We start from the raw sequence: 25,505 nt of genomic DNA on the forward strand, positions 1-25,505 counted from the left end.
GAACCTGGCCATCACACTGTCCACTTGGATCACTTACAGCAGTCCATGGTTAGACCTTGACATCCTTGGTGGATGGATGAGTTCTGGTCTAGATAAGTTCTAGGATCTCTTTCCTCATTTGTTGTGCTGCAACAATGCGCTTCCCTTTCGTGATTAGGCCTTCCGGTTCACTCAGTCATCCACAGTCTGCAAAGTTCTTCCGACTCACCTCTGAAGAATTGCAAAAGTCTTTAGGCCATCCTGATCCAACATAGCACAAGACTTCTTGAAGTTCTGGATTTCCATGAATGGCATTTGGGGTTGGAGTTTTGCGAATCCTGGCCACCATTCCAAGAAGCTTCCTCGCTGCTTTCACTCATCTGATGGGGCGTGGCTTTGTACAGAGTTGCGTTATGGCATCTCCCAAGAGCTCTACGTTGTGTTGATGAAAAGTGCATTTCTCCTTGTTCAGCTTGTGGCTGGATTCATGGAAGCAGCAGCAGCAGCAGCTGGGATCATACAGATCAACCTCCAGCCACCGACATAGTGGCTTGCATTTATTGCTCAAGCTTATGATAGGCGAGATGACAAACTAGGTTGGAACGGTCAGAACTGTTTTAATCCTGGAATTATGGGGCATTATACACATACAACAACAGGTGAGGCCAGTTGGCAGAGACCCATGACAGGGCCTTTTAGGGGACCTTAAGGATGGGTTAAACTGCCAGTTTTGTTCTCTCTCATTTTTACGGTTTTCAGTTCTCCACATTTCCATGTAAGTTTACAATTTTTAAAAGTCCACATGAAAACGCAAACGTTAGTGCTAATTTCTTCTCATATATTCAATTTTTGGCAAAGAAATCCCCCCTAATACAATGCACTTTTGTACATTACTTATATGCATTTTTATGGACACTTTACTCCAGTATAAGCATTTTTGTACACATTATTTGGCTGGAGAACTGCATTGCAGAATTCAGTGAAGTGCAGACTTCAAAGGATGGCCGTTTTAGTTTGTGTTGTTTTGGAAAGCATGGATTTGGTGCGTTTGCCTTAATCTAACTTCTCCCCAACTCCTAGCCACCCCACAACAATGTCCTGTCCAAGCCCAGGTCACCAAGTGTGGTTTTTAACTGTATTGTATCCTGCCCAGAAACTGGCAGATTAGAAATATACTAACTTGAATGAATGAAATAGCATCCTGCTGGTGCAATTCAATGGACTGTTGAGTCCAGCATTCTCTTCTCACAAAAGCCAACCGGATTCCTGTGGGAAACCCACAGAGGGTATGAGCATCGCACTGCCATGCACTCTACATGGGGCTGCCCTTGGACCTGGTCCAGCAGCTCTAGCTGGTGCAAAATGTGGAAGCCAGACTGCTGATGGAGGCACATGGCCAACACCTTTGTTGAAACATCTACAGTGGCTATCCATTTACCCCTGAGCAAGGTTCAAGGTTTACAAAACCCTGAACGACGTAAGTACGTTAGGCACCATCTGAACCCAAATATCCCAGCACAGCCATCAAGATCATTTGCAGGAGCATCACTGATTTTTCTTTTGAGTTGATGAGCCTCATTTGTCAACATCAACCTTTCATTTCTTTGGCCCAGTCTTGTAGAATGCTCTTCCAGTTAAGTGATACAGCAGGCATCTTCCATATTCACCTTTAAATGTTTGCTGAAAACTTTTCCATACCATCATGCAGACAATAAAAATATTTTCTGTAATAGTCAGCTGATGATCCGTAATTTCAAATCCTTATATGGTTTTTATTGTGTATATGCAATTAGACACCGGATCAATAATGAAGTCGACATTCCTGACACAAGAGTCCCGAAATAAAGACACAAGCTTTGGATAAGATTCTTCCTCATAAATTTATTGAAAATGTACCTATCACAACATTTTTGTGCTTCTTCCTTTCCGTCAGGCAATGTAAACATGATATAGGAACTCAAGCCTCTTATGCTTTGCAACAAAGCTCAGCAAACTCTTTAACAAGTTCTGAGTACTTGTCTGTAACCATCAAGTACCCTCCAGCAATTCTTGCTGTGGAATATGCCCCAAAGATCAAATCCAGGAGAACATCTCAAAAGCGAAGCGCTGGTAGCAGCTGGAAGGTGATTTCAGGATTTTTAGGTTAGTAAATCAGGAAACAAGTGAAATCTCCAAAGAGAGTGGACATAGCAAATTAAGGTGCGTAATGAAAATCTGAGATGAATGAACATTGTAGGGGACTTACTAATGGGTCTTATATTTCTACAGTGAAGTAGCAGATGTTATTAGAAATTGCTTTCATCTCTTGAGTGGCTTGGTGCAAAGGTGACAAAGTTAATTAACTAATGATTAACAGCCTGCTACTTAATTGAAAGTCTGGCTGTCACATCAAAAATGTTTTCTTAAGGAATGGAGAGCCAGAGGCCCATAGTTACATGCAGTAGATGCAGTCAGGAGTCTACAACTTTGGATTGCAGGTGGGGGATCACATGACTGAGTGCTCCTCTATACAAAATAAAAAATTACTCTGAATGTAGAAATCTAGATGCTAGGTCCTTATTCTAGCCTTCTCCCTGATATCTAGTTTTCTATATATAGGTGTTTTTTTTAAAAAAATAAATAAATGCATGAACATTAAAGCATGTAGTTTGAAGTCTAGCTAGAGATTCACCATCAAAATTCAGAATTAGACTAGAGGCTTCTGAGAACTTCACTGGGAATGGAGATGTCACTACTGATAATAAAGCGGGCAGGAAAAAGTGATGCTACCATGGAAGAAAGCACAAAACCATTATTTGCATAGTCAAACAAGCAAGGGCTGTATTGCAGAGTGAGGTCAGAAAAGTTGTTGCAACCCAATCCTATCTATGCTTAAAAGTAAAGGTAAAGGTACCCCTGACCATTAGGTCCAGTCGCGGACGACTCTGGGGTTGCGTGCTCATCTCGCTCTATAGGCCGAGGGAGCCGGCATTCATCCGCAGACAGCTTCTGGGCCATGTGGCCAACATGACTAAGCTGCTTCTGGCAAACCAGAGCAATGCATGGAAACACCGTTTACCTTCCTGCTGGAGCGGTACCTATTTATCTACTTGCACTTTGACGTGCTTTCGAACTGCTAGGTTGGCAGGAGCAGGGAACGAGCAACGGGAGCTCACTCTGTCATGGGGATTCAAACTGCCAACCTTCTGATCGGCAAGCCCTAGGCTCTGTGGTTTAGACCACAGCGCCACCCGCTTACTGGGAAGTAAATCCCTCCAAGTTCAGTGGGGTTTACTTCCAAGAAAGCCCATATAAAATTCCAATCTTGGAGACATTAAGATCATTTTTGGTTGCTTCCAAACTTTTATCTGAAATAGCCATCCCTTCTTCACTTACTTTTTCACGGGGAGTTCATTGTATTTACTGTTTTCGAGATATATATTACTAATAAAATAACCTGTCCAAGTGTGCACAAGCAATGCATTTTAAGGACAAATGTGCATTTACGTGGAAGTTGCGCAGGCTCTGCCTGTTTTATTACATCCTGTTCAGCACAACTGGTGGATTAGTAACGAACTGTACCCCAATTGCTCCTCATTTAGCCAGGTGTGTTCTGTGAAGGGTGGCAGTGGTAGCTAACATAGCAAAGTGGTCTCATTGATATTAAAGTGCTATTATGCTATAAAAATCATACACAAAATAGGAGAAACTATTAATTGAAGCTCACTCCCAGAGAAGCTGATTAAAGGGGAAATTCATTACTAATTCCTGTTCACTGAACATGAAGCAGTAAGATGGGCTAAACCTGTGAGGAGCTTTTAATTAACACTGCAGAAGGCATTTTGCTGAAAAGAGATTCACTTGTGAGTACCGTAAACATTAGATGGCTCTTGACTATGGAGGAGGACATTGCTATACAATAATAGTGCTTATTAATTGCTATACTGGATCTCCGTTTCACTTCCAGCTAATTGCAGAAAAGCAATTCCTCTGAAAGGGCTCTAATGAGGAAGCCATGTCCGTACACTTTTCATTTCCATCAGGATATGCAAAAATAGCACCTTATTTGCTACTGTTGCATTCATTTACACCCGGAGTGGGGAATCTTGGGGCTAGGGGCCAAATGTGACCATCTGGATTGCTTTGCCTGGTCCTCCGAATTCTCCCCATGCTGCGTGTCCCCCCCCCCCCGGATACACCCACCTCATGTTCTTCTCCACATCATTTAGTGCTTTTGCCTTGTTGGAATGTGTCCTTCATCTGTGATAATATGTGCCTTGCTTGCCTGGATGGAGAAATGTGTTTGGGGTGTGTGTGTCTATGTATATAGCTGGATTTTGTGTGGCGGAAATGTAGTCTCCTGTACAACAGGTAAGTGTCACACCTGTTGCTATGCCCACTTTCACCTCTGGCCCTGCCCAGCACTGCCATGCAGACACCCAAAGGTTGCCCATGAGGAAATGGAAGCCGTTGGTCTGAAAAGGTTTCCCACCCTTGATTTATATCTACTTTATTTTGTTGTCCTTGTCATCAGTGCTGGAAAGCCAATTGAGGAATATAAGGAGGCATCAGTTCTTTTGTGCACTGTATACCTCCAAGGATTATTAGGCGACACCTGCCATCAAAGTTTGGTTTTTTGGACAGCTTGACTTGAACAGTATACCAGTTTTAATGTAAAGGCTGAGAGTCAAGAAAGCCATCATGTTAAATTGCACTAAGACATGAAACCCCAGGATTCCATGTTTACCAGGTCCCTTTCTCAGGATAGACGAGTTATTACAATGAACAAAAACAACAACCTGGCAACAACATGTCATGAGCAGAATTTTGTTCCTCCTTCCTGTTCTTTGGTTTCTTTCCATTGTTCATTAAGAACTTATTCAAACATACAGAAAGGCATATGGTACAGGTTCTCTCTCACAAGGCTGCCTTTCCTCAAAACAAAATGTGGAATATAATTTGCCTGATTGATCAGAACATCACATCCTTACTCTTCAAAGTCATGAAAGGATTATGAATCAGGCTGAAAGCTTCTAGCTCAGTTTGCAGGGAGACTTACACAGCACTTCAAATGTAAACACTGAAGTGGAACATTTCTGTAAGAGGACTGTTCCTCACGGACCTCTTGAATATTTAAATTGGCTCCTAAACCACAGAACAGGATGAGATTGGAGAGAATCACTTCTCAGGGTTTTTGTTTTCAAAGAATTTTAAAAGCTTGAGCAGGGGGGGAAACAAAATCAACAGACTGCAGGAAATTGGGAAAGGTTTGCTCCCTGTGGCAACAGAACAAGGAGTCTACCACCATCCTGGCTCCATGATTAATAGGCAACAGTGGCTGTACGATGAAGAAAGTATCGCCCTTGGATGTATTCCTAATTTACAGCTTCTTCCAAGTTCAAAGGAAGAAGGTTCCAGACTGCCTTCCTGCCCATCACCACAGAGTCAAGAACTGTGGGGATAGAAGGGCCACATTCCCCAGTTCCTCATATCTATTATGTCCTAGACTGGAAGACCAAATCTTGAACCAATAACAAGCATGCATTTCTAACAAAAGAGACCCAAATGCAAAAATATCTGCATTTCCTAATAGAGGGAGGCAGAGATAGAAGAGGGAAGTAAAACATGAAGCAACTTTCTATTGTGCCTACCATAAAAGTGGATATCTGCTTTATTTCTTCCAAATGAAGAGACAGGTTGGACCATTTTTACAAAATTATCAACAGCAACTGATATTGCATCTCTGAATGTCAGTAACAGTACATTTCACCGCTCCTGCTTTGTATTTCTGTTCCAACAGAGTTAGAAAAATCGTCATATGAAAAACACAATTATCAGTTAACACCACATTAAAAAACCTTTTTTAAAATTTCCTCCCACCCCCCATGCACCTTGCACAAAATAAGAGTCTTTTAAAAAAGCATCTATACTGATATGCGCGCGCACACACGCACATGCACACACACAGAAACAGCCTTGGTTCAAGTTTCATTCCTCCATCATGGCCCAGGCCTCTTCCGCTTTCTGGTAGTACTTGTTGGCCAATCTTCCCTTCATGGCTTGCATAGCAGCTTCCGCAGCTTCAGTAAACAGCTCACCTAAGAAAAATGGATGGAGAATCACATGAAGGATGTCTCCAGTTAAGAGATGGGCGGATCTGTCAATTTAAGTCATCAATAATGTGTTTCCTGGAAGGAGCCTAGGTGGAGATCCCACTCTTATGGAGAAGCCATCATTTGTTAACTATGCAAAACTGGTATGATAGGCTTTGGAAGGTTGCACTTGTAGGCAAACTAACACAATATTGCTGAGTAGTCAGAGACAACTGTAGCAGAGATAAATTTTAAGATGAGTAGCTTCCATTTCTTTCATTAATTCCTCACCAGAAGAACCTCCTATTCACTTTTCTTTTTGGAGAGGTATGTTATCTCAATACTCTAGATTTTCTTTATTTAGATATCACGTCCCAGAATTTCTCCAAGGTTTAAAGAAGGTTGTTGTTAACTTCACTGTTGATGCTACACATTTGGAATTTATAAATGTATACTTTTCAAAGTGTGTAATGAGGATGTGTGGTTCACCTGTGTATTCCTTTTCTCAATGTGATCTTTGGAATGTTTTGTGTGTTTATATCAGTTTGTTTGTTTTAATTTTCCTTCTGTACTATTATAAAATTATTATTTTTAAAGAAAACAGGATGAAGGATCACATGAAAGGCACTTCCAAATAGGAATGCATGGATCTGTCAGTTGCGGGTTGTCTCTGTTTTTCATTTTTTTCAATCCTAAGTTTACTTCTCCCCGTTTCCACATCAGTTCACGATGTTAACAAAAATCCTCTTGAAATTTGAATGAATGCAAATTAATGCAAGTTTCTGCTAACGTCCACATGCATGCAATTTTGCCTAACACATACAAAACAAATACGAAAGCATTTTTGTTTATTATTTTCACTGAGATGTGCATTTCTATGCAAACGCTCCCCCAGTATATGCATTTTTGTACACATTCCCTCACTGGAGAACTGCACTGCAGAATTCAGAGAAGTGTAAGTCTCGAACAATTGGATTCAAGGCATCTTATAAAGATTAAGACACGCACAGATGAAATACAGAAAGTTAAAAAAAGGAAAAGGGAAAAAAAAGCCAGAACTGTACCTGATTTCTGTGGGTCCTTGTCTAGATGAAACCCTCCAGTCATCAACATCTCGGCTTCCCTTGCCAGGAGTAGATACCGGGGCTCATCCTGGGTCCCATCGTATTCCCCTCCTTCGTCATAATCTGACATGTTCAATGCCGAATTGTACCAATGTATGGCTTCCTTCCAGTCCCGGCATCTGAGTAATTAAACAACAAATCAATCATGGAAAACTCCAAGGATAATATCCTGCTGAGTCTTGTTATTCGATCTGCGAAATTCTGCAACAGGGGTGGGCAATCTGTCCTCGGAAAAGTGCCCTAATTTCATGCAGGCTTCGGCCTATTTCATGTGGCTTAAAATGGAGATGGCACAGAGAGAAAGGAAGGTGGCAATAAGAGAGAGGGAAAAGAAGTGGTGACCAAAAGGAGAAAAACGTCGCAGAATGAGAGAGTGAGAAAAGAAATGGCAGTATACATTTAAAGCACTATGGTACCACTTCAAACTGTCATGGCTTCCCGCAAAGAATGATGGGAGGTATAGTTTGTTAAGGGTGCTGAGTTGTTAGGAGACCACTATTCCCCTTATAAATCTACAATTCCTAAAGTGATTTAAGAATCAACACACACACACACACACACACACACACACACACACACACCTGCCACTTGTCAGAGGCCCTTAACAAAATAGTACCTGTCAGGAGGAAGGTTCATGCCTGTATCAAATGCTCTAGCAACAAGAATCATGGAAGGACGGTCTCCTGCCTCTGATGCTCTGCATAAATAATCAAACCCTTTGCTTCTATTTTCCTTGATGTCCTGTAAAAGCAAAGAGGATAACCATCAATTATCATAGTTGCCATATCTGCTTGTAGAAAAAGCTGAACTACAGTGGTACCTGGCAAGACGAATGCCTCGTAAGACGAAAAACTCGCAAGACGAAAGAGCTTTTCGTTTTTTGAGTTGCTTCGCAAGACGAATTTCCCTATGGGCTTGCTTCGCAAGACGAAAACGTCTTGCAAGTTTGTTTCCTTTGTCTTGCAAGTTTTGTTTCCTTTTTCTTAAAACTGTGCATTCAGGGGGTGCAGTTGCGACTTGACTTCGAGGAGCAACTCACAGCACGCGGTGTGGTAGCCTTTTTTGAGGTTTTTGAAGACTTTGGTGATTTTTGAAGCTTTTCCAAAATCCGTGCTTCGTAAGACGAAAAAATCACAAGACGAAAAAACTCGCAGAACAAATTAATTTCGTCTTGCGAGGTACAACTGTATTGTCAAGAGATTTTTGTATGGGATCTTAATCTACTGGAACATTGTGTAAGGTAAAGGTAAAGGGACGCCTGACCATTAGGTCAAGTCGTGGCCGACTCTGGGGTTGCAGCACTCATCTCACTTTATTGGCTGACGGAGCCGGCATACAGCTTCCGGGTCATGTGGCCAGCATGACTAAGCTGCTTCTGGCGAACCAGAGCAGTGCACAGAAATGCAGTTTACCTTCCCGCCGGAGCGGTACCTATTTATCTACCTGCACGTTGACGTGCTTTTGAACTGCTAGGTTGGCAGGAGCAGGGATCGAGGAATAGGAGCTCACCCCGTCGCAGGGATTCGAACAGCTGACCTTTTGATCGGCAAGTCCTAGGCTCTGTGGTTTAACCCAAAGCGCCACCCGCATCCCTTGGAACATTGTGTGTTATCATATTAATTAAAGATATGGAACGGATGGGTGGTGGAGGGACAGAGTGGGCAACTGCAGGACCTGTAAGGTCAGGAGCCCATAAGGTTTCCCCACCCTGGAGTGGTAGGAATGTGCAGAAGGCTCAGGGAAAAGCTCAACCAGTTTCTTACTCCTAGCTCCTCCCCACAAGCCCTCTTCCCAGCTCAACCCCCACCTCACCAAATGTCCTCTGTGCATACCACAGATAAATAAGAGATTGGGGGGGGGTCCTGTCTTACTGTACTGCAGCTGGGTATCAGGTTGCCAGGAAGAGACGCTGCATTTGTGGAATGCTGAATGTGACAGCTAACAAAAGGATGTTGGTATCATTCCCATTTGAGGGCCTCCCAGGCAGCAAATCAGGGCTCAGCAACAGTATTTGTAAGATACATGGGCAGCAGCTCTGCCAAGGTCAGGCTCTGGAACAACGTCCAGAGCCCACCTCAACTGAACGAGCAAAAGGGTCCCCTCAACAATATTTTGAAATAAATGCAGTACGATACATTAGCATCTAAAGAGCCCCTCCCCTCTTTAGATCCTCTAAAATTACTCAACTGTACCACAGACGTTCATTTACCCTCTCTAGATTCAACGTGCTGCCATCTGCCTTATTGCAGGGCAGATTCGAGGGTAAACCATACGTGGAACGAGCCTGTCCCTGCGGCTTGATGGAGGTAGAAACTGTCTCTCATGTCTTTTTACGCTGCTGTTTCTACGGGGATATACGCTTGGTATTTATCACTCCTGTTATACAAAAATCTCTAAATGGGTCCGAACTTCAATGTCTAAAATTCCTGGTAGAGGACAAGGATCTAGAGATCACGCTAAGGGTGGCCAAAATATGTGCAGCTGCCATAAAATGTAGGGAACAAGCTGTGCTATCATCATGATTAAGGTTTTAAATGATAATTTTAGGTTATATTTTAGTGACCGTAATAATAAAATTCATTCATTCACTCAAATGTACCACAGTACGTGTGTTGGTCTCATTAACACTTCACATTTTAAGGTGTACAGACAAATGTGATTCATAAGAGTCGGAAGAGTCCCCAAAGGTCATCTGGTTCAATCGCCTGCTGATGCAGAAAAGCCACTGCTACAATATCCAACATCCCTGACTTGTTTCTGTGTTCAAACATGAATCCAGAGGTGCGGGAATGGTCATGCAGGAGCCCCGTTTCCTCTCCAGGTTTTGGCAACTTTAAGCACTGCCTTGCTTACCTCTAGTGTGACTTCAGAGAGAATGTGATGGGGCAGCTGGGAGTACATGAGCCCTAAGCCAACAATGGCTTCCAGCTCTCCACAGTCAGCTGCATGCTCCAGGTGAAAAATAGCCGATTCCTCATCCCACTCCTGGTCTTTCTCACAGAAACGGCCCGCTTCGTGATAACGAACCATGGCCAAGTGCACCTGTGAGACAGAGAGACATCAAGAGAACGGAAGAAATCAGAAAGGAAGATGACCCAATGAAGAATAACCCGATGGCCTGTTCAGTTCTGCAAAACGTTTTCAAGGAATCGTTTTATGATTATGTATGTTATGTCTGTTCTTACATGGAACTGATAGTGGTCTCCCATCTAGGGGGCTGAGCACATCCACATCATGTTTAGTTTTAGCAATGCCGCCACACCAGAAGCACCTAGAACACTGGGCATTGTTCCGTGAAACCCTGAAGCAATTTCTTAACCTTAAAAGCCAGCAAGGTAAATTCCTGGAAGTGGATTCACAGGACTATCTCAGTACTGCCTGGGATAATATTTCCCCCCTCCCTCCTATTCAAGCTGCAAAAAAGAGTGATGTGTGGAGCGGTCTCCAAATGCATGCTCTATCTCACCTAACGCCACCATGTATTTAGCTTGTCTCAGAGGAACACCCATGCTAACCAGAGGAAGGAACAGCACATTTTGAATGCTTTCAAAGTCACTTCTGCACTGCAACTGAGGCTGTACGGACAGACACGGCTTCATTGTTGGTGCCCTGGACAGATCCTCTTGCTCCCCCTGGATGCAGTCCTCAAAAGGCTGTAATATGGATGAACAGCTGCCCATGGGTGCCGGGTGCCAATACTAAGCCTCCTCAAAAATACCGTATTTTTCGCTCTATAAGACGCACCAGACCACAATACGCACCTAGTTTTTGGAGGAGGAAAACAAGAAAAAAAATATTCTGAATCTCAGAAGCCAGAACAGCAAGAGGGATAACTGCACAGTGAAAGCAGCAATCCCTCTTGCTGTTCTGGCTTCTGGGATAGCTGTGCAGCCTGCATTCGCTCCATAAGACGCGCACACATTTCCCCTTACGTTTTAGGAGGGAAAAAGTGAGACTTATAGAGCAAAAAATACAGTACTATGAAGCACTCCCCAGGGGAAAAATAAATTTCCTAGCCATTTGCTGCCCCTGAGGAAATATCAGCAGCTCATCCCTGAGTATTAAGGCCAAAATAAACTTTTTTTTTTGTTTTGCTTTACTAATCTTTAGTCTCACTGAGCAGTTTGGAAAACTGCGGCTCTAAGAGGGAGGTGTTTAACTCCTTTCTCTGATGCCCTTTCTCTAATCTAAATTATCCTATCCCTGGCAACGCTGACAACTCCATAGTCACCCAGTAAGTTTAAATGCATTGTCAATGGAAAATTAAGTATTAGTTGATGCACAGATTACAAGTTTATTCCTTTTTCTGGCCCTAGAACCAGGCTGGTCCTCTTTACTTAAGGAGACAAGCAATTTATGTGAAAACCCTCGTTCTTTCTGCAGAGTGAGCCGTCGGGCTCAGGTGATACTTGGTGCCTGCCGGATGCAAGAGACTGTGTGGTGATCAAACCTTCCCAAGGATGGACTTCCCAATTTTCTTCTCAAGCTCCAAGGCATTGAGTCTCTGCACTTCCACCGCCACACAGGAGGGTCTGTGAATGTGAACTCTGGAAGCGTTGTAGAGATTCCATTTCTCCACACTGACCTAGAACAGGGCGAATGCATCGTGACTTGAGTTTGAAACGTAAAAAAGAAAAAGATGGAAGAAAAAGAAAAGGAAAAAGAGAGAGCACGTGCTGCCCTATCTAAACAAACAGCGCCAACCGATAGATCCCTCTTGTGCCATGAGTTTTGATCAGCAAACCTTTATAGTTAGGCTTTTCAAAACAGAAATGTGACGGCAGCAAAGGGGTGAAAACAACATCAACACCTAACTCTCTGCCCGCAACCAGAATTTCTAGCAACTTTGGAGAACAGGCAGGTCACACCCATAAACTCCTGGTTTAATGCTGCATTACGCAACCAGATGTCTAGAAAGTGTCCTTAGAAGCTTTCGCCACCGGTACCCCAGACATCTTTGTGGTCCTTCTTCTTTCTGAATCCATAACCCACACTTGCATAAAAGTATTGCAAGGTTATGTACAAGGATAGTATCAACAAAAGAGCCATTAAGAATCACTAATAATAATAATAATAATAATAAATAATCATCTCTATTTTTATTGTTGTTGTTTAGATTTGTCCCTTCATCCATAGATCTCAGGGCGGTTCAACAGCATTAAAAATATACTGATTGGTTAAAAGAAAAAATGTTATAAATGCCTGTCTGCACACAAAAAAGTTTTCAAAAGATGTCTAAAGGATGGGAGGGATGGTTCCTGAAAAACTTCACTGGCAGGGAGTTCTAGAATGCAGGGTTTGCCTCATTAAAGGCTCGGTCCCTAGTGAAAACCGACTAGAACTCAGGTGGGTCAGGAATAGTGAGAAATAAATGATAGTAATTGGAATAAACAATAGCCTTAAAACCACAGCAGCCTGAAAGACAAGGAACCATTTCCAGGAAGAGATCCCAAGTGTCATCTAAGACCCTGCAATGCAGGAAATGCATTATGTAGAAATTTGGGGGGGGGGACACACATCAAGGCACATGCTTAAGCCCTCAGATCAGCTTTCCTCCAATGTTCCCGCCCTCTGGATGTTTTGGAATACAACTGCCACCATTGAAGGCCATGCTGCCTAGGGCTGGTGGAAACTGCAGTCAAAAGCACCTGAAGGGAACCAGGTTGAGGAAAATAGGAACAGGACAGTAACAATTGAAACAATCTCTCTTGAAATGATGCAGATAGCAGGCACAGGCAGGCTAGATAACAGCATGCTGTTCTTCTCAGACTGCGGCTTGGCAATAACATGGTAATTTCAATGTGTCCATCTGTCCCCATCAGTACAGATGCCTGGAAACTTCCGCCAATGAATTGCAAATGCCTATTTTCAGCCATTTAAAGTTGTTCACAATTCTTCTGGCAGTTAAAAACAAATGAATCTGTATTTTAATTAAGACTTCTCTTTGGCTAGCATCCTCTAGTGCTTCTTACAGCTAGAAACAATACCTTTGTTTCAGAGAGATTTGCAGCTTACGAGAACTCTTCAGCTAGGCTTGCCATACGTCAGGAAAATTCCTGACACGTCCTGGTTAGGGGGTGTATAAATAAATGGGAGAATTTCGCCAAATCAGCAAAATGCCAGGGAAAGCCCAGATGTATGGCAACATGATGGAAAAAGCAGCAGAAACAGTTCCAGAAGCTTAAAATCACTATTTTGGGGGGAGGTTTCCCCCAAAAAGCTAAACAACTTTGCGGGTGTCAGGAAATGTACTTTTTGAAATATGGCAACCCTAAGCTTCAACTAGCTTATCTTTCTTTTATTTTAGAATGAGCTGGTAGGTTTTTTAAAAAATTGCTGTTGAAAATCATCAGTAAGGATGAATGAATGTATGCATCAAAAGAGGTTTCATTTGAATTAACAATAATAATAGAAGGAAATAGGGAATAAAAAGAGCAGCAGTAATGAGAGCTTTTTGCGTACTCCAAGATCTGGAGCCTTTTGTAGAGAAACATTCAAACAGTGTGGACAGAGCAGCAACAGCAGAACAGAATGAAAACAAAACCAAACAGCGGGGTAAAAGTTAAAGCAAATAACAGCATGTAACTGAAATATTCATGCAGAATCACCAGTTTGCTCTGGAGACTGGTTTTAGTGGTCACAGAGGATTTATTTACAACAGCATTTCTCTAATTAGGGAGGAAAAAGAATTAAAAAGTCAGGGTGAAATATTACTCTGAGAAAAGCTAAGTGCATTAATATGCATATGATATTTAAGGACCAAACCACAGCAATCAGCTATTACCTGAAGACATTTTATGCTTTACTTACCCGTGCAGAGCTGCCCAAACTGTCTTCGTCAGGTTCATGTCTCCGGTTGCAATTGGAATGCCCCTACGTTAATGTTAAAAGAAAAGAAAGGTACAGAATATGACTCACATTTTGCTAAGAACCTTTGCAAAATCAATCCCCTTTCCCAAGATTTTGGAGTGATGCATTCATTTCAATATGAGTAAAGTTAAATATTTCAAATAGTGAAACAGAAAATGAGTAAAAATGATGTTAGTTCTTATCAGTGCTTTTCTTCAGGGGTTACTCAAGGGTACAAAATGTACTGGCACCTCTTTTTTGCTGTTGTTAAAAAGTGGGGAACTTACTGTAACAACGTTATGGTACCGACCTATTTTTATAGGGGGGAAAGCACTGGTTCTTATAACAATAGCCGGAAGAGACATGAAGTGTGTCCCTTTCTACCTCACCTGGGGGTGACTAGCAGTTGCCTATAGGTGAGCAGAGAAGTGCAGGTGAATCTGCCCCCTTTTTGCCACACTCCTCCTGTCCTCTTTCCTCTGATGTTAAGGTCAGGAAAAAGAGAGGTGGATAGAGGAGACAGGCACCTGTCACAACATGGCGTTTCTTTCATGTAGGCTGCAATCACACTATGCATTTAAACACACTTGACTTCCCACAAAGAATCCTGGGAACTTCAGTTTACCTTTTCCAGACCTACAAGTCACAGTGCCCTTAAATTACAGCTTGATAGCCTCCCAGTTGCCTGCTGTGAGCTTCTGCTCACAATTCAAATTCATAGAATGAAAAACAAGCAGCAAATTATATATGGGTTACATAATACAAAAATGAGGGGGCAAGGGGAAGGCTTATTCACTCTGGAGGGAAAAGGCGTTACTTTTTCTCGGTGATCAATGTCTTCTTGTTCACTCCTCTTTTCGCTGGGGTATCCACTGTCACCTCCATTTTCAGAGTCCTACGGAGAAAAAACAGGATACAATGCCAGTACTTTCTCTGAACTCTCAATGTGCAAAGGCAGTACAAATACTCCTGCTTTATAAATTCAGCTACAGTGGTACCTCAGGTTTCATACGCTTCAGGTTACAGACTCTGCTAACCCAGAAATAGTGCTTCAGGTTAAGAACTTTGCTTCAGGATGAGAACAGAAATTGTGCTCCGGCAGCACGGCAGCAGCAGGAGGCCCCATTAGCTAAAGTGGTGCTTCAGGTTAAGAACAGATTCAGGTTAAGTACGGACCTCCGGAACGAATTAAGTACTTAACCCAAGGTACCACTGTATTTCCTTCCAGGACAGTCACATAGCAGCTTTGCACCTTGTTTTCTCAACACAACAAACTAGACATGAAAAGACTATTCCTAACTAGCTCAGGGAACTTGTGACACAATGATGGAAAATCAAGATGACTGGGAAAGAGTGTGTGTGTGTGTGTGTGTGTGTGTGTGTAGAAGCAGCAGCAGGTAATAAAGATCCCTGCTTGTCTATACTATAGATTGCTAAGTCTATACTGAAATGAATGCCCACCAGAGATACATCGTCTGCTCTAGAGCAGGGATGCAAGATGGCATTATTTGCCATTCCACACTGTATTCATTACATGCAACAGTTTCCGTTCTACCACAGGCCGGCCTCACTGTTTGTTGTGGCAAAATAACTTTCATAATTTATGTAATGATGTTATACCACCCCGCTCATTTCAGTGCAAAGGAAACCCAATGCAAGGGAGGCATAATCAATTAATATCATTTGCTGGCTGAAAGCAACGGCAGCAGCAAATACCGATCATATTCACCGTATTGATTTCCTTTCTGGACACGAGCTAAATATGCGAACATGAGCCATTTCCGCTCCTTTTTCTGAAATTCTTCAACATCCTTCTCCTTTCTGACTAGGAGAGTTTTGTGGCATTTTACAATGCATGGAACAAGAGTGAGGGTCTTACATTATATTTGTTTTTTGGTTTTATTACTTTTAGAAACTGAAATCAGCCACAGAAAACAAAACAAAACAAAACTAAACTAAACTAAACTAAACTAAACTAAACTAAACTAAACTAATAAATAAATAAATACATACATACATACATACATTAAAAAGTCTCATATTAAAAAGAGCTCATATTTAAATTGAAACAGCTTATACAGCTTATACAGCTTATAAGCTTATACAGTCCCTCTGCATGAAATGTTGGGCTCAGACTGGACATGGCAACCAACACCCACGTTTAAATACATGAGAACTGATGAAATCACATTGAAAAGGGGTCACCACTGTGGGGTTTGTGAGTTCACATGTGTTCTCAGAGGTTGTCCCTAGGGCATGCAGGAACCTACCTCACTCTACCTTGCTGAATTCAGGATTATAAAGATTATACAGTGGTACCTCGGGATGCAAACGGGATCCGTTCTGGAGCCCCGTTCGCATCCTGAATGGAACGCAAGGCGCGACGGTGTGTGCACAGGTCGTGTTTCACCGCTACCACGCATGCATCATTTTGAGCGTCTGCGCATGCGGCGAAACCCGGAAGTAACGTGCTCCGTTACTTCCGGGTTGCCGCGGAGCACAACTCGAACGCGCTCAACCCGAAGCGCATTCAACTCGAGGTATGACTGTATCCTGCCTCACCAGCTTCATTCTTCAGGAAGATATTTCTACCCACCCCCCACCCTCCGGCAGTAAATTAGGATTGGGGGAGAGTAGCAAAAACACTTTTTCCAAGCATAAATGGTGGTGGGAGATGAGTCTGCATGTGTGTGCATGGTTGCAGGGCATGAGTGCGTGTTGGAAGCATGCAAACGATGCACACAACAGTTTATCCAGTTTGCAGGTGTGACCACGGGCCCCAAAAAGGATAGCAACCCCTGCCACAGAAAGAGTAGCTCTGGTTGGAAGAAAAGCACTTGGGGAGAGGGGCTGGGGGGGCAAAATGAAAGGTGAGATGAGGATACTGCACTCCTCAGGTGCACACCTGTTTGCTTTTAAAATCAGATTCCTATCTCACTCTTTCTGTGTGGCTGGGGCAGCTCTTAAGAACATCAGAGCAGCCCTGCTGTATCAGGTCAAAAGCCTATCTAGACCAGTATCCTGGTCTCATAGAGGCCCACAAAGTGTCTATGTGACGTTCCACACTTAAACTTAAAAACACACACAAACACAACTGCCACAATCACATCTACTTTGGCACTTACCCGCTGATTGTCAAGGCCATCATGAACCAAGTTATCCACTTCATTGAATACCGGCCAGTCTAGGGGGCAAAATGTTACGCATTAACTCAATGGCAATAGTCACAAAACACCTCAGGGCCAGAACAACTAGACCTAAAAGAGGACCAAGGTACAACCAATTGGCAACCTGCGCTGTGCATCACCGATGGAATAGGAGATATGCACAAAGCCTGTTTAGGCTCAAATTAAACTCCCCACCAAAAGGAGCAGTCACTGGTGGTGTTGTTTTTTTCATTCAGTGTTCCAATAAGGCTACCAGGGATCTGGTACGGGGGGGAAATATGTCAGCCCCCAAAGGCACACAGAGGGCAGCCATCTTTTTCTTCATACACTTCCCCTGCACTTTAAAAATAAATTTTAAAGAATTATAGACTGCCATTTGTCAAAAGACCACAGAGCAGGGCCCATTCACACTTCTGCTTGTCCCGTGCCTAGAAAGCACAGAGCTGGGCGGTTCTGCCTTTGCCCCGCTGCTCGCCCTCAGAAAACCAACTATTTTCTGTGGAAAACCTGCTTGCCATTTATTCCGATTCAGCACTAAATTGTGGTTTTTTTCCGGGAAGCAGCAGGGCAAACTGAAGGGTGAAAGAGCCTGCACTTTACAACACAAATGTCAATGCTATCTGCACAAGGTAAAAACAAAAAAAATACATAAATACAATTAGAACAGTTGGAAATACATGATAAAATACAAATTAAAATGTAAAGTGAGAGAAAATCAGCAGCAAGGTGTCTAAAAAAAGAGATTCCTGCATTGCAGGTCTGGACTAGACGGCCCTTGTGGCACCTTCAAACTTTACAGTTCTATGATTCTATGAAATATAGAACCTTCCCTTTATTTAAGACATACACTGGCTTCCTGGGAGCATTATAAAATATTGTTTTACCATGTGAATAAACGGAAGCTACCAACTGCTCTAAGCAGCTGTAAAATGTTTTAAAAATAAAGGAGGCACAGCTTATAAGTATATCAGTTGTGTTTTTGCAACGCATGCATGTATCAGTTCGCAGAATATAGGGGGGAAATCCACATGCATTTGTTCCGATCCGTGCATGGTCTGGGGGTGGCCAAAATGGGCAGGCTCATCCCTAAATGAAGAGTGAGCCAGAATCCTCTGACAACCCTATACGCCACTTACGCAGATGTTCAGTTTTGTGGCTGTGGGGTGTCGCTGAAGAAGGTGAAGAGGGCAACGAGTCGAAGGCCACATCGCTCATGCTCTCATCTCCAGAGTTTTCGGACAAACGGAAAAGCAGAGGAGGCCGGCTGCCAGAGACGGTTCTGACACGGCTGCTGCCACATTTTTCTTCTGTTCCTCGCAGAACGGTCTGAGCGTTTTCCTTGGCAAAACAAAACAAAACTCCACATGAAGTGCCTCAGATAATCAGGTTCCCGTTTTCTCTTCACAACATTTGAAGAGACAAACCATGATCCAGTGACACGTTCCAGGCATGGCGGGCCCAACGCAGCCTTTTCCAACTTGGTGCCCTTTGGGTATTGTGGACTACAACTCCCATCAGCCCCAGTCAGCATGGGAAATGCTACTGTTACGTAGTCATAAAGAGCTGCCCTGCCTTCACCAACTATTTCAAGGGAAGATGTATACTGGGGACAATGAAGGAAAACATCTGAAACAGACCCAGGGCCCAAACTAGACTCGATGAGTCACACCCACACAATATACTTAAAACACATGGCTCCCCCCCCCCAAGAATCCTGGGAACTGTAATTCCTTCCCCACAGAGCTAGGATTCCCAGCACCTTTAACAAACCACAGTGTTTGGGATTATTTTGGGAAAGCCACGTACAATGTGGATGTGTCCTTATTTATGCAATTAGAAATTGTGAGAATGGGTTAGAAAATAGAAAATAGCAAGTTCTGTGCCTGGAATAAGAGAAATTTTACCCCTTAAGGACAAAGGGGTAGAATTGTCCCAATCTCAATTGGATGCTATATGCTTTGGGAAGAAAGACTCCACTGGTGGAAATGAAAGCTTTCCTTCCAATGCAAACAGCGGATCCAGGTCCATGGCAGAGGCCCGGGGGGGGGGGGGAGAACAAAACTGCTTCTTGAATGACCAGAGGCATCATTTTAATTTATACGCTCCATTTCCAGCTCAAATGGAACAGCAGTGATTAGATGCTGCTTAGCTGTTTAATCTAGAATCAGACCTGGATATGATAGCAAAATGGGTCACAGTTTAGTGGTACAAAAGGGAGCACTTACAAGCAATTTATTACTTCGAAATAAGGCATCTTTCTCTTTGGTGGAGAGGTCAAAAGGTGTCAGTCCCATGCTTTTGCAAATCTTGTTGCAGGAATGAGAATGAAAGAACAAGGCCATCCCTCGCACACCTGAGGGTATCCAAAGAAGAATTTCAGTACGCAAAGTTCTAAATCCTCCCCCCTGAAAATGTACAGAAACAGGCATCTCTCACTGTTGTCAAAACACCTTGGGACTTCAAAATGTTGCACATGAATAATGGCATGTTTAAACAGGGTTACGGAATTTTATTTCAAGGGAAATAAGCCACTAGGAGCCACATTATTAGGGCTCCTTGACCAATGGCTGCAACGTAAGGGGCAGTTTGCCTCAGCATCGGCCCCAAAGCCCATCAGCATTTCGGGGTTGGACTAGATGACCCTCAGGGTCCCTTCCAAATCTACAATTCCATGATTCTATGAGTCGCTTCACTAACGAACTACCAAGGCTACAAAAACGACAGGCCAGGTTTTACCTAGGTTGCCATCGCCAAAGTCTGTGCCACTCTCTGTGTGGATCTGAGGGTCTGTGTAAAGATCTCCGACTCCTTGGATGTCAACGACAATCAGCTGGTGTCCCGAGCGTTCAAACGTGAAATGGCTAAAAGCCTGCAGGAAATTGTAAGCTTAGCAACGTAGGAAGCTGCCTTATATCTAGTCAGACCAACTGGTCCATTTAGTTCAGCATTGTCTACCCCAGGCGTTCTCAAAGTTCCCACGTCCACACACGCACCCCCCCAACAAATTGAGAATTGCGGAGGTTCTTGACGGACCACTTACTGATTTTCTGCCTGTCTGCAGCAATTGCAGTGCTCTGTGCTAGATGCCATGTGATTTGTAATTGCATTTTCATTGCTTCGTTTATTTCTCATGCATTGTGTTTTACTGTGTTTCAATTTGGATTCTGCAGAACGCAAATTGAAATACAGTAAGATACAATACAGGAAACAGAAGGAGCAATAAAAATGCAATTGGAAGCTAAGAGGAATATGTCGAGGGATGGATGCGCTGTCTCCCGTCTTCAGCCACAAATTCACGGACACGCCGTGAACCACCTGAATGAAACTTGTCTGTGGACCTCAGTTTGGGAACACCTAATCTATGCTGAATAGAGTGGCTCTGCAGGAATTCAGATAAGCGTCTTTCCCAGTGCTATCAAGAGATGCTGGGGACTGAACTATGCAGAGCAGGTGCTTCACCACTGAGCTACAGCTCTTGCTCCACATAAATATGGAACTTCCACCCGGGAAGCTGTACACACAAGCCAGAAACCTACAGAGGCTCAACCACCCAAAAATTAGAGGCCACAGCACAATGGAAAAAACAGGATCATCCCTTGGATTAGGAACTTCTCTACACTAATTACTTCCCACACAAAGGCTTGGCCACACAGTTTCAAATTTTTCAGAAGCTACCAAGGTATAACATCTGGACCAGCTGCAAGACAACTTAAGGCAGAAGGCAGACTAGGAGCTCCTGCCTTCGTTAAGCAGATACCAAGGTATTCTCATTTTCCTAACTAAAAATTAACGGAACCTTGAAAGCTCGAGCCATAAAAGCTTAAGGGGTATTAGACTGGTAAGCTAGAATAACTCAGCAAAAAAGCATTACAAGGGCAGCAATGTCACAGAGCCCCATGTAACAGGCATATCAAGCATCAGGGAGTGTTCATGTAGATAGTCTCCAGTTCAGAGACAGGAAGTCAAAAGGTAAAGGGACCCCTGACCATTAGGTCCAGTCACAGACTCTGGGGTTGCAGCACTCATCTCGCTTTACTGGCCGAGGGAGCCGGCGTACAGCTTCCGGGTCATGTGGCCAGCATGACCAAGCCGCTTCTGGCAAACCAGAGTAGCGCACGGAAACACCGTTTACCTTCCTGCCGGAGCGGTACCTATTTATCTACTTGCACTTCATGCTTTCGAACTGCTAGGTTGGCAGGAGCAGGGACCGAGCAACAGGAGCTCACCCTGTTGCGGGGATTTGAACTGCCAACCTTCTGATTGGCAAGCCCTAGGCTTTGTGGTTCAACCCACAACGCCACCTGCAATAGCCAGAAAAGTGTGAGCGCCATCTACACTGCAGTACCAGCTTGCTGGGTCACTCAGTGAGGTGACCTCAATGGGGCCAATCCCCGTCCTTAGGTCCCTGTAAAGCCCTTATCTCAGAGCTTGGTCCTCAGTCCAAGCGACATTGGTCTTCTTTTGTGAGGACACAGCCTAAGCTGCTGCTCGACTTTTCCAATCACTGCCTCGAATCTTGACCCCCTGCCTGGACACTTCTGGACTGCCTCTGATGACAGCCAAAAAGGCCCACTAGCTCACTAAAACTAATCCAGTTACCAAGAAAGTCTCACCTGTGGAGTGAGGCGGATGTTGTCGTCTCGCACAAATCCTGAGTTTGAGTTGTACTTGATGTATTTGCCCTCAATGTAATGTTCCAGGTGGAACAGAGGCTTGCCAGCTCTGTTCGTCATTTCAATGATACAGGTCTGGACTATGTCCACCTGAGGAAGGAAGCAAGGAAGTTTTGAAGAAACAGTTCATGTCAAATGGTAAACTCTGACCAAAAAAAGGAGGCTAGAAAGGAACACGGGCTGCAGCATACACACCATATTTCCAAAGTATATTCAAAGCACACTCCCCCCAAAGAATTGTAGGAACTGAAGTTTGGGTGTTGGGAACTGTAGTTCTGTGAGGGGCAAACTTACTATTATTGTAATATTCCGGTATTTATTTATACCCTGCCTTTTCCCCTGACAGGACTTATAGTTCCCAAAATAAACGTATGCAGATAAATGCTGAGGATCCGTTTCCTGAAATCAGTGTAGAATTGCTGATGCGCTTTATAGCATTTGGGCAGAAGGGTGTGACACACAGCTAAGTACCTTCACTTGAAAACAATTCAAGTTTCTATTTAAAGAACAGAGGAAATTGCAGCCAGTTATAAATTACTCCTTGTGCCCAGTCCATCAGGAACATTGCCCGTGTTACACATTCCATTGTGGAAGACAAATCACAGCAAGTTCCACTGAATGCTTTTTTTTGGAATTCAACTTACATTAAGCTGCCAGTGAAATGGTCATGGATTTATTTGTCGTAATTAACCGGCATTAACATTAATGGGGGGACGCAGGTGGCGCTGTGGTCTAAACCACAGAACCTTGGGCTTGCCGATCAGAAGGTTGGCGGTTCGAATCCTCGCGATGGGGTGAGGTCCCGTTTCTCGGTCCCTGCTCCTGCACGTCAAAGTGCAAGTAGATAAATAGGTACCACTCTGGTGGGAAGGTAAACGGCGTTTCCGTACGCTGCTCTGATTCGCCAGAAGCGGCTTAGTCATGCTGGCCACATGACCTGGAAGCTGTACGCCGGCTCCCTCGGCCAGTAAAGCGAGATGAGCGCCGCAACCCCCGAGTCGGCCACGGCTGGACCTAACGGTCAGGGGTACCTTTACCTTTACCTTTTAACATTAATGGGGTTTGCATGGCTAAGTTGCTTCAGAAACTCAATGAACTGTTTGCCTCCCCTGAGTGGTGGGGGTGGTGTTTTGCTCACGGACTTAGAACAAGGTACCTGCTTGGGGGGCTTGTGCCGATTATACTCTTCTCCCCACAGCTTGGCCTCCATTTGGAGTCGCACGTCCTCAAAGTAGACATCCCGGTTGACGGTTTCTATGTATCTCTTGGCAACATAGTTGAAGGCACCTTTCCAGTTATGAGTGTGTAAAAAATTAGATAACTTTTTCCTGCAAGACCAAAGACCAAGAGAGAACAAGGAATAGGGGAAAAAATTGAACTTAATGCTCTTTGAAAACATGATAGCATGGGAGCCAGGATAATTTCTGCAATATGGTGACATTATTATATTTGTTGGGTTCTCACCCCATAATCTGTAGGGCAAGAATGTGGAATCTCAGATCTAGGGCCAAATGTGGCCCCACATCGCTCTCTCTCTCTCTGGCCCTGATTGTTTTCTTTTCATCACTTTTAGGCTCAATCTCCCATCCTGCAAAATACAGGCCAAGAATATTTATAAGCAGAGATACACTTACGTTCTGAAGCATTCCCGCATTGCTCCACGGCCAAAAGGCTGAAAATCAATATAAATATGATCAATCGTTACTCATCCAAAGGTTATTTGTATTTGGAAAATTCTGGCTGTACTTTACCCCCTACTCCCCACCCCCCACCCCAGCAACTGAAATAAAATCCTACGAACTGCAGGCATCCTTTTGAGAATGCAGAGAACTGTCACAACAGCTAAAGCATCCATACTGGAAATACACTCTCCAAGTCCATGTTTTCCTTACATGTGCATTCAAATATTTATATCCTGATTCCTGGCCTTCTAATGCACTCATATTACTCAGAGCAGCCATTTGCAACTGTAAAGAACAGCCCAGCCCATAATGAAAGAGCAATATAAAAATCATACGGTGTGAAAACAGGCTCATCAAGCAAACCCCCCCCCCTAAACTAGGTTACTTTACTATATTTTAAATTTACTGGGAGGGCAAGAAAAGCTAAAGTGGGAGTTAATGGCCTCTTTTCACAGCATTCTGTAATATATAGACAGCACCTTTTATCTTAAGTGTGAGTTAAGCACTAGAAGGGGTACACTTATTTTTTATCATAGCTCACCAGCAGAAGCTTTGTAATTGCTTTGGAGTTTGAGCTGCAGGCTAGAATTGGTGGGAACGAAGCAGTGAGTGTCCCCCACCCAATTCTTCCCAGCAAGTCTCCCCTTCAAGATGCTATTAATTCCCAGATGTTATTAATTCACTTTCACCCTTAACTGGGCTCTGAGATGGGAAGGTGATCTGAGAGGAAAAATCATGGGAAGGCATTTGTTTGCTTGAGAAAATTAGCCGATGTGGAAAGGGTTAAGCATCCCAGTCAAAACAGGTAATGTGCAGATTCACTCCAAGCAATAAAGGTCCAGAGGGAACTTGCAGGCCAAGTACTGAGACTTGGAAATAGACTCGGCAGGTGAAAGACAAGGAGACTACTGCCCCCCCCCAGTCCAAAAGGGGCAAACTCCCTGTTGCATATAAATAGTTGTATCAATACCCAGTGTTTTCTGTGGAATGGAGCAGTCTGAAGCAACAACAGACTCAGTACAAACTCCCATTTATTTATTTATTGGATTTATTCCACACTTTTCCTCCAAGGCATTTCTCTTCCTTCCCATGTTATCCTCACAACCCTGTGAGGTAGGTTAGGCTAAGAGATAGTGACTGGCCCAAGCTCCATATGGCCAAGAGGGAATTCGAACCTGGGTCTCCCTGATCCTAGTCCAACACTCTAACCATTACACAACACTGTGGAGGTTAAATGGCTAGAAAAGGAGTAGGGGAGACTTAGGCATGTGTCTTCACTCAGCTGTAATGCTCACCAGGTAACCTTGGGCCAATCACTAACTCTTTGCCTAATCTAACCTTGCAGGGCTGTTTTGAGGATAAAGCAGGGGGGCTAATATGAATGCTGGAAAAAGAGCAGGACTTTTAAAATGCCATAAATAAATAAACTCGCCGACAATCCCCCACTGTCGTGGGGCTGCCGCCATTAAGGCAGGTGGGAACGGAAGCCAAGAATTTGCAAAGTTCTCACCTGTGAAGCCATTTTGATCAGAACCTCATCCTCGACCCACTCTCCAGTAACAGCATTGTATCTGCCAAGTAAGAAACAACATGGGTCTGATAGTTAAAAATCACCAAGGAAGAAAAAAGAAACTATTACTTGTTTTAACCACATTGCCAGGCTTTGGAGATGGTCTGCTTTTCACTTTTGAATTTCCCACAGTGCCCCAGTGTGATGCTACATCAGGGGCATTGTGGGAAATTAATAATAATAATAATAATAATAATAATAATTTTTATTTATACCCCACCCTTCCCGGTTCAAAAACCAGGCTCAGGGTGGCTAACAACAAATTTAAAACACTTTAAAACACTTAATTATAAAAGCAGCATAAAATAGGGTATAAAAACATGAACAACAATAAAATTCAAAAATCAAAAATCAATTAGATAATCCCCAGGGCTAGCTGGCTGAATTGGT

At 43.5% G+C, this 25,505-nt stretch overlaps 1 protein-coding gene and 1 long non-coding RNA gene across 3 annotated transcripts in view; both read right to left on the reverse strand.

Moving 5' to 3' along the window:
* Positions 1-1,840: 1,840 nt before the first annotated feature.
* Positions 1,841-25,505, reverse strand: part of LOC309329374 — a 48,728-nt gene continuing 25,063 nt past the window's right edge. Inside the window, exon 2 of the long non-coding RNA XR_014151097.1 lies at positions 1,841-3,897. This is a non-coding gene — a long non-coding RNA (uncharacterized lncRNA). The remainder of the gene's footprint in view (positions 3,898-25,505) is intronic.
* Positions 5,594-25,505, reverse strand: part of EEF2K (eukaryotic elongation factor 2 kinase) — a 34,197-nt gene continuing 14,285 nt past the window's right edge. Inside the window, exons 4-18 of one of the 2 annotated variants that reach the window (XM_081839736.1) lie at positions 25,056-25,116; positions 23,498-23,535; positions 23,020-23,191; positions 21,804-21,953; positions 19,927-20,059; positions 19,416-19,543; positions 18,327-18,528; positions 17,149-17,207; positions 14,841-14,918; positions 13,985-14,047; positions 11,625-11,759; positions 10,028-10,216; positions 7,791-7,915; positions 7,115-7,293; positions 5,594-6,056 (exon numbers count right to left, since the gene is read on the reverse strand). In XM_081839736.1, the coding sequence (XP_081695862.1) occupies positions 5,947-6,056; positions 7,115-7,293; positions 7,791-7,915; positions 10,028-10,216; positions 11,625-11,759; positions 13,985-14,047; positions 14,841-14,918; positions 17,149-17,207; positions 18,327-18,528; positions 19,416-19,543; positions 19,927-20,059; positions 21,804-21,953; positions 23,020-23,191; positions 23,498-23,535; positions 25,056-25,116 (1,822 nt within the window). In that variant the 3' untranslated portion in view covers positions 5,594-5,946. The remainder of the gene's footprint in view (positions 6,057-7,114; positions 7,294-7,790; positions 7,916-10,027; positions 10,217-11,624; positions 11,760-13,984; positions 14,048-14,840; positions 14,919-17,148; positions 17,208-18,326; positions 18,529-19,415; positions 19,544-19,926; positions 20,060-21,803; positions 21,954-23,019; positions 23,192-23,497; positions 23,536-25,055; positions 25,117-25,505) is intronic. The other variant, XM_081839737.1, reaches the window with a different exon arrangement.

Source organism: Podarcis erhardii (genome assembly GCF_964252035.2).
Source record: "Podarcis erhardii genome assembly, chromosome: 14".
NCBI lineage: Eukaryota > Metazoa > Chordata > Lepidosauria > Squamata > Lacertidae > Podarcis > Podarcis erhardii.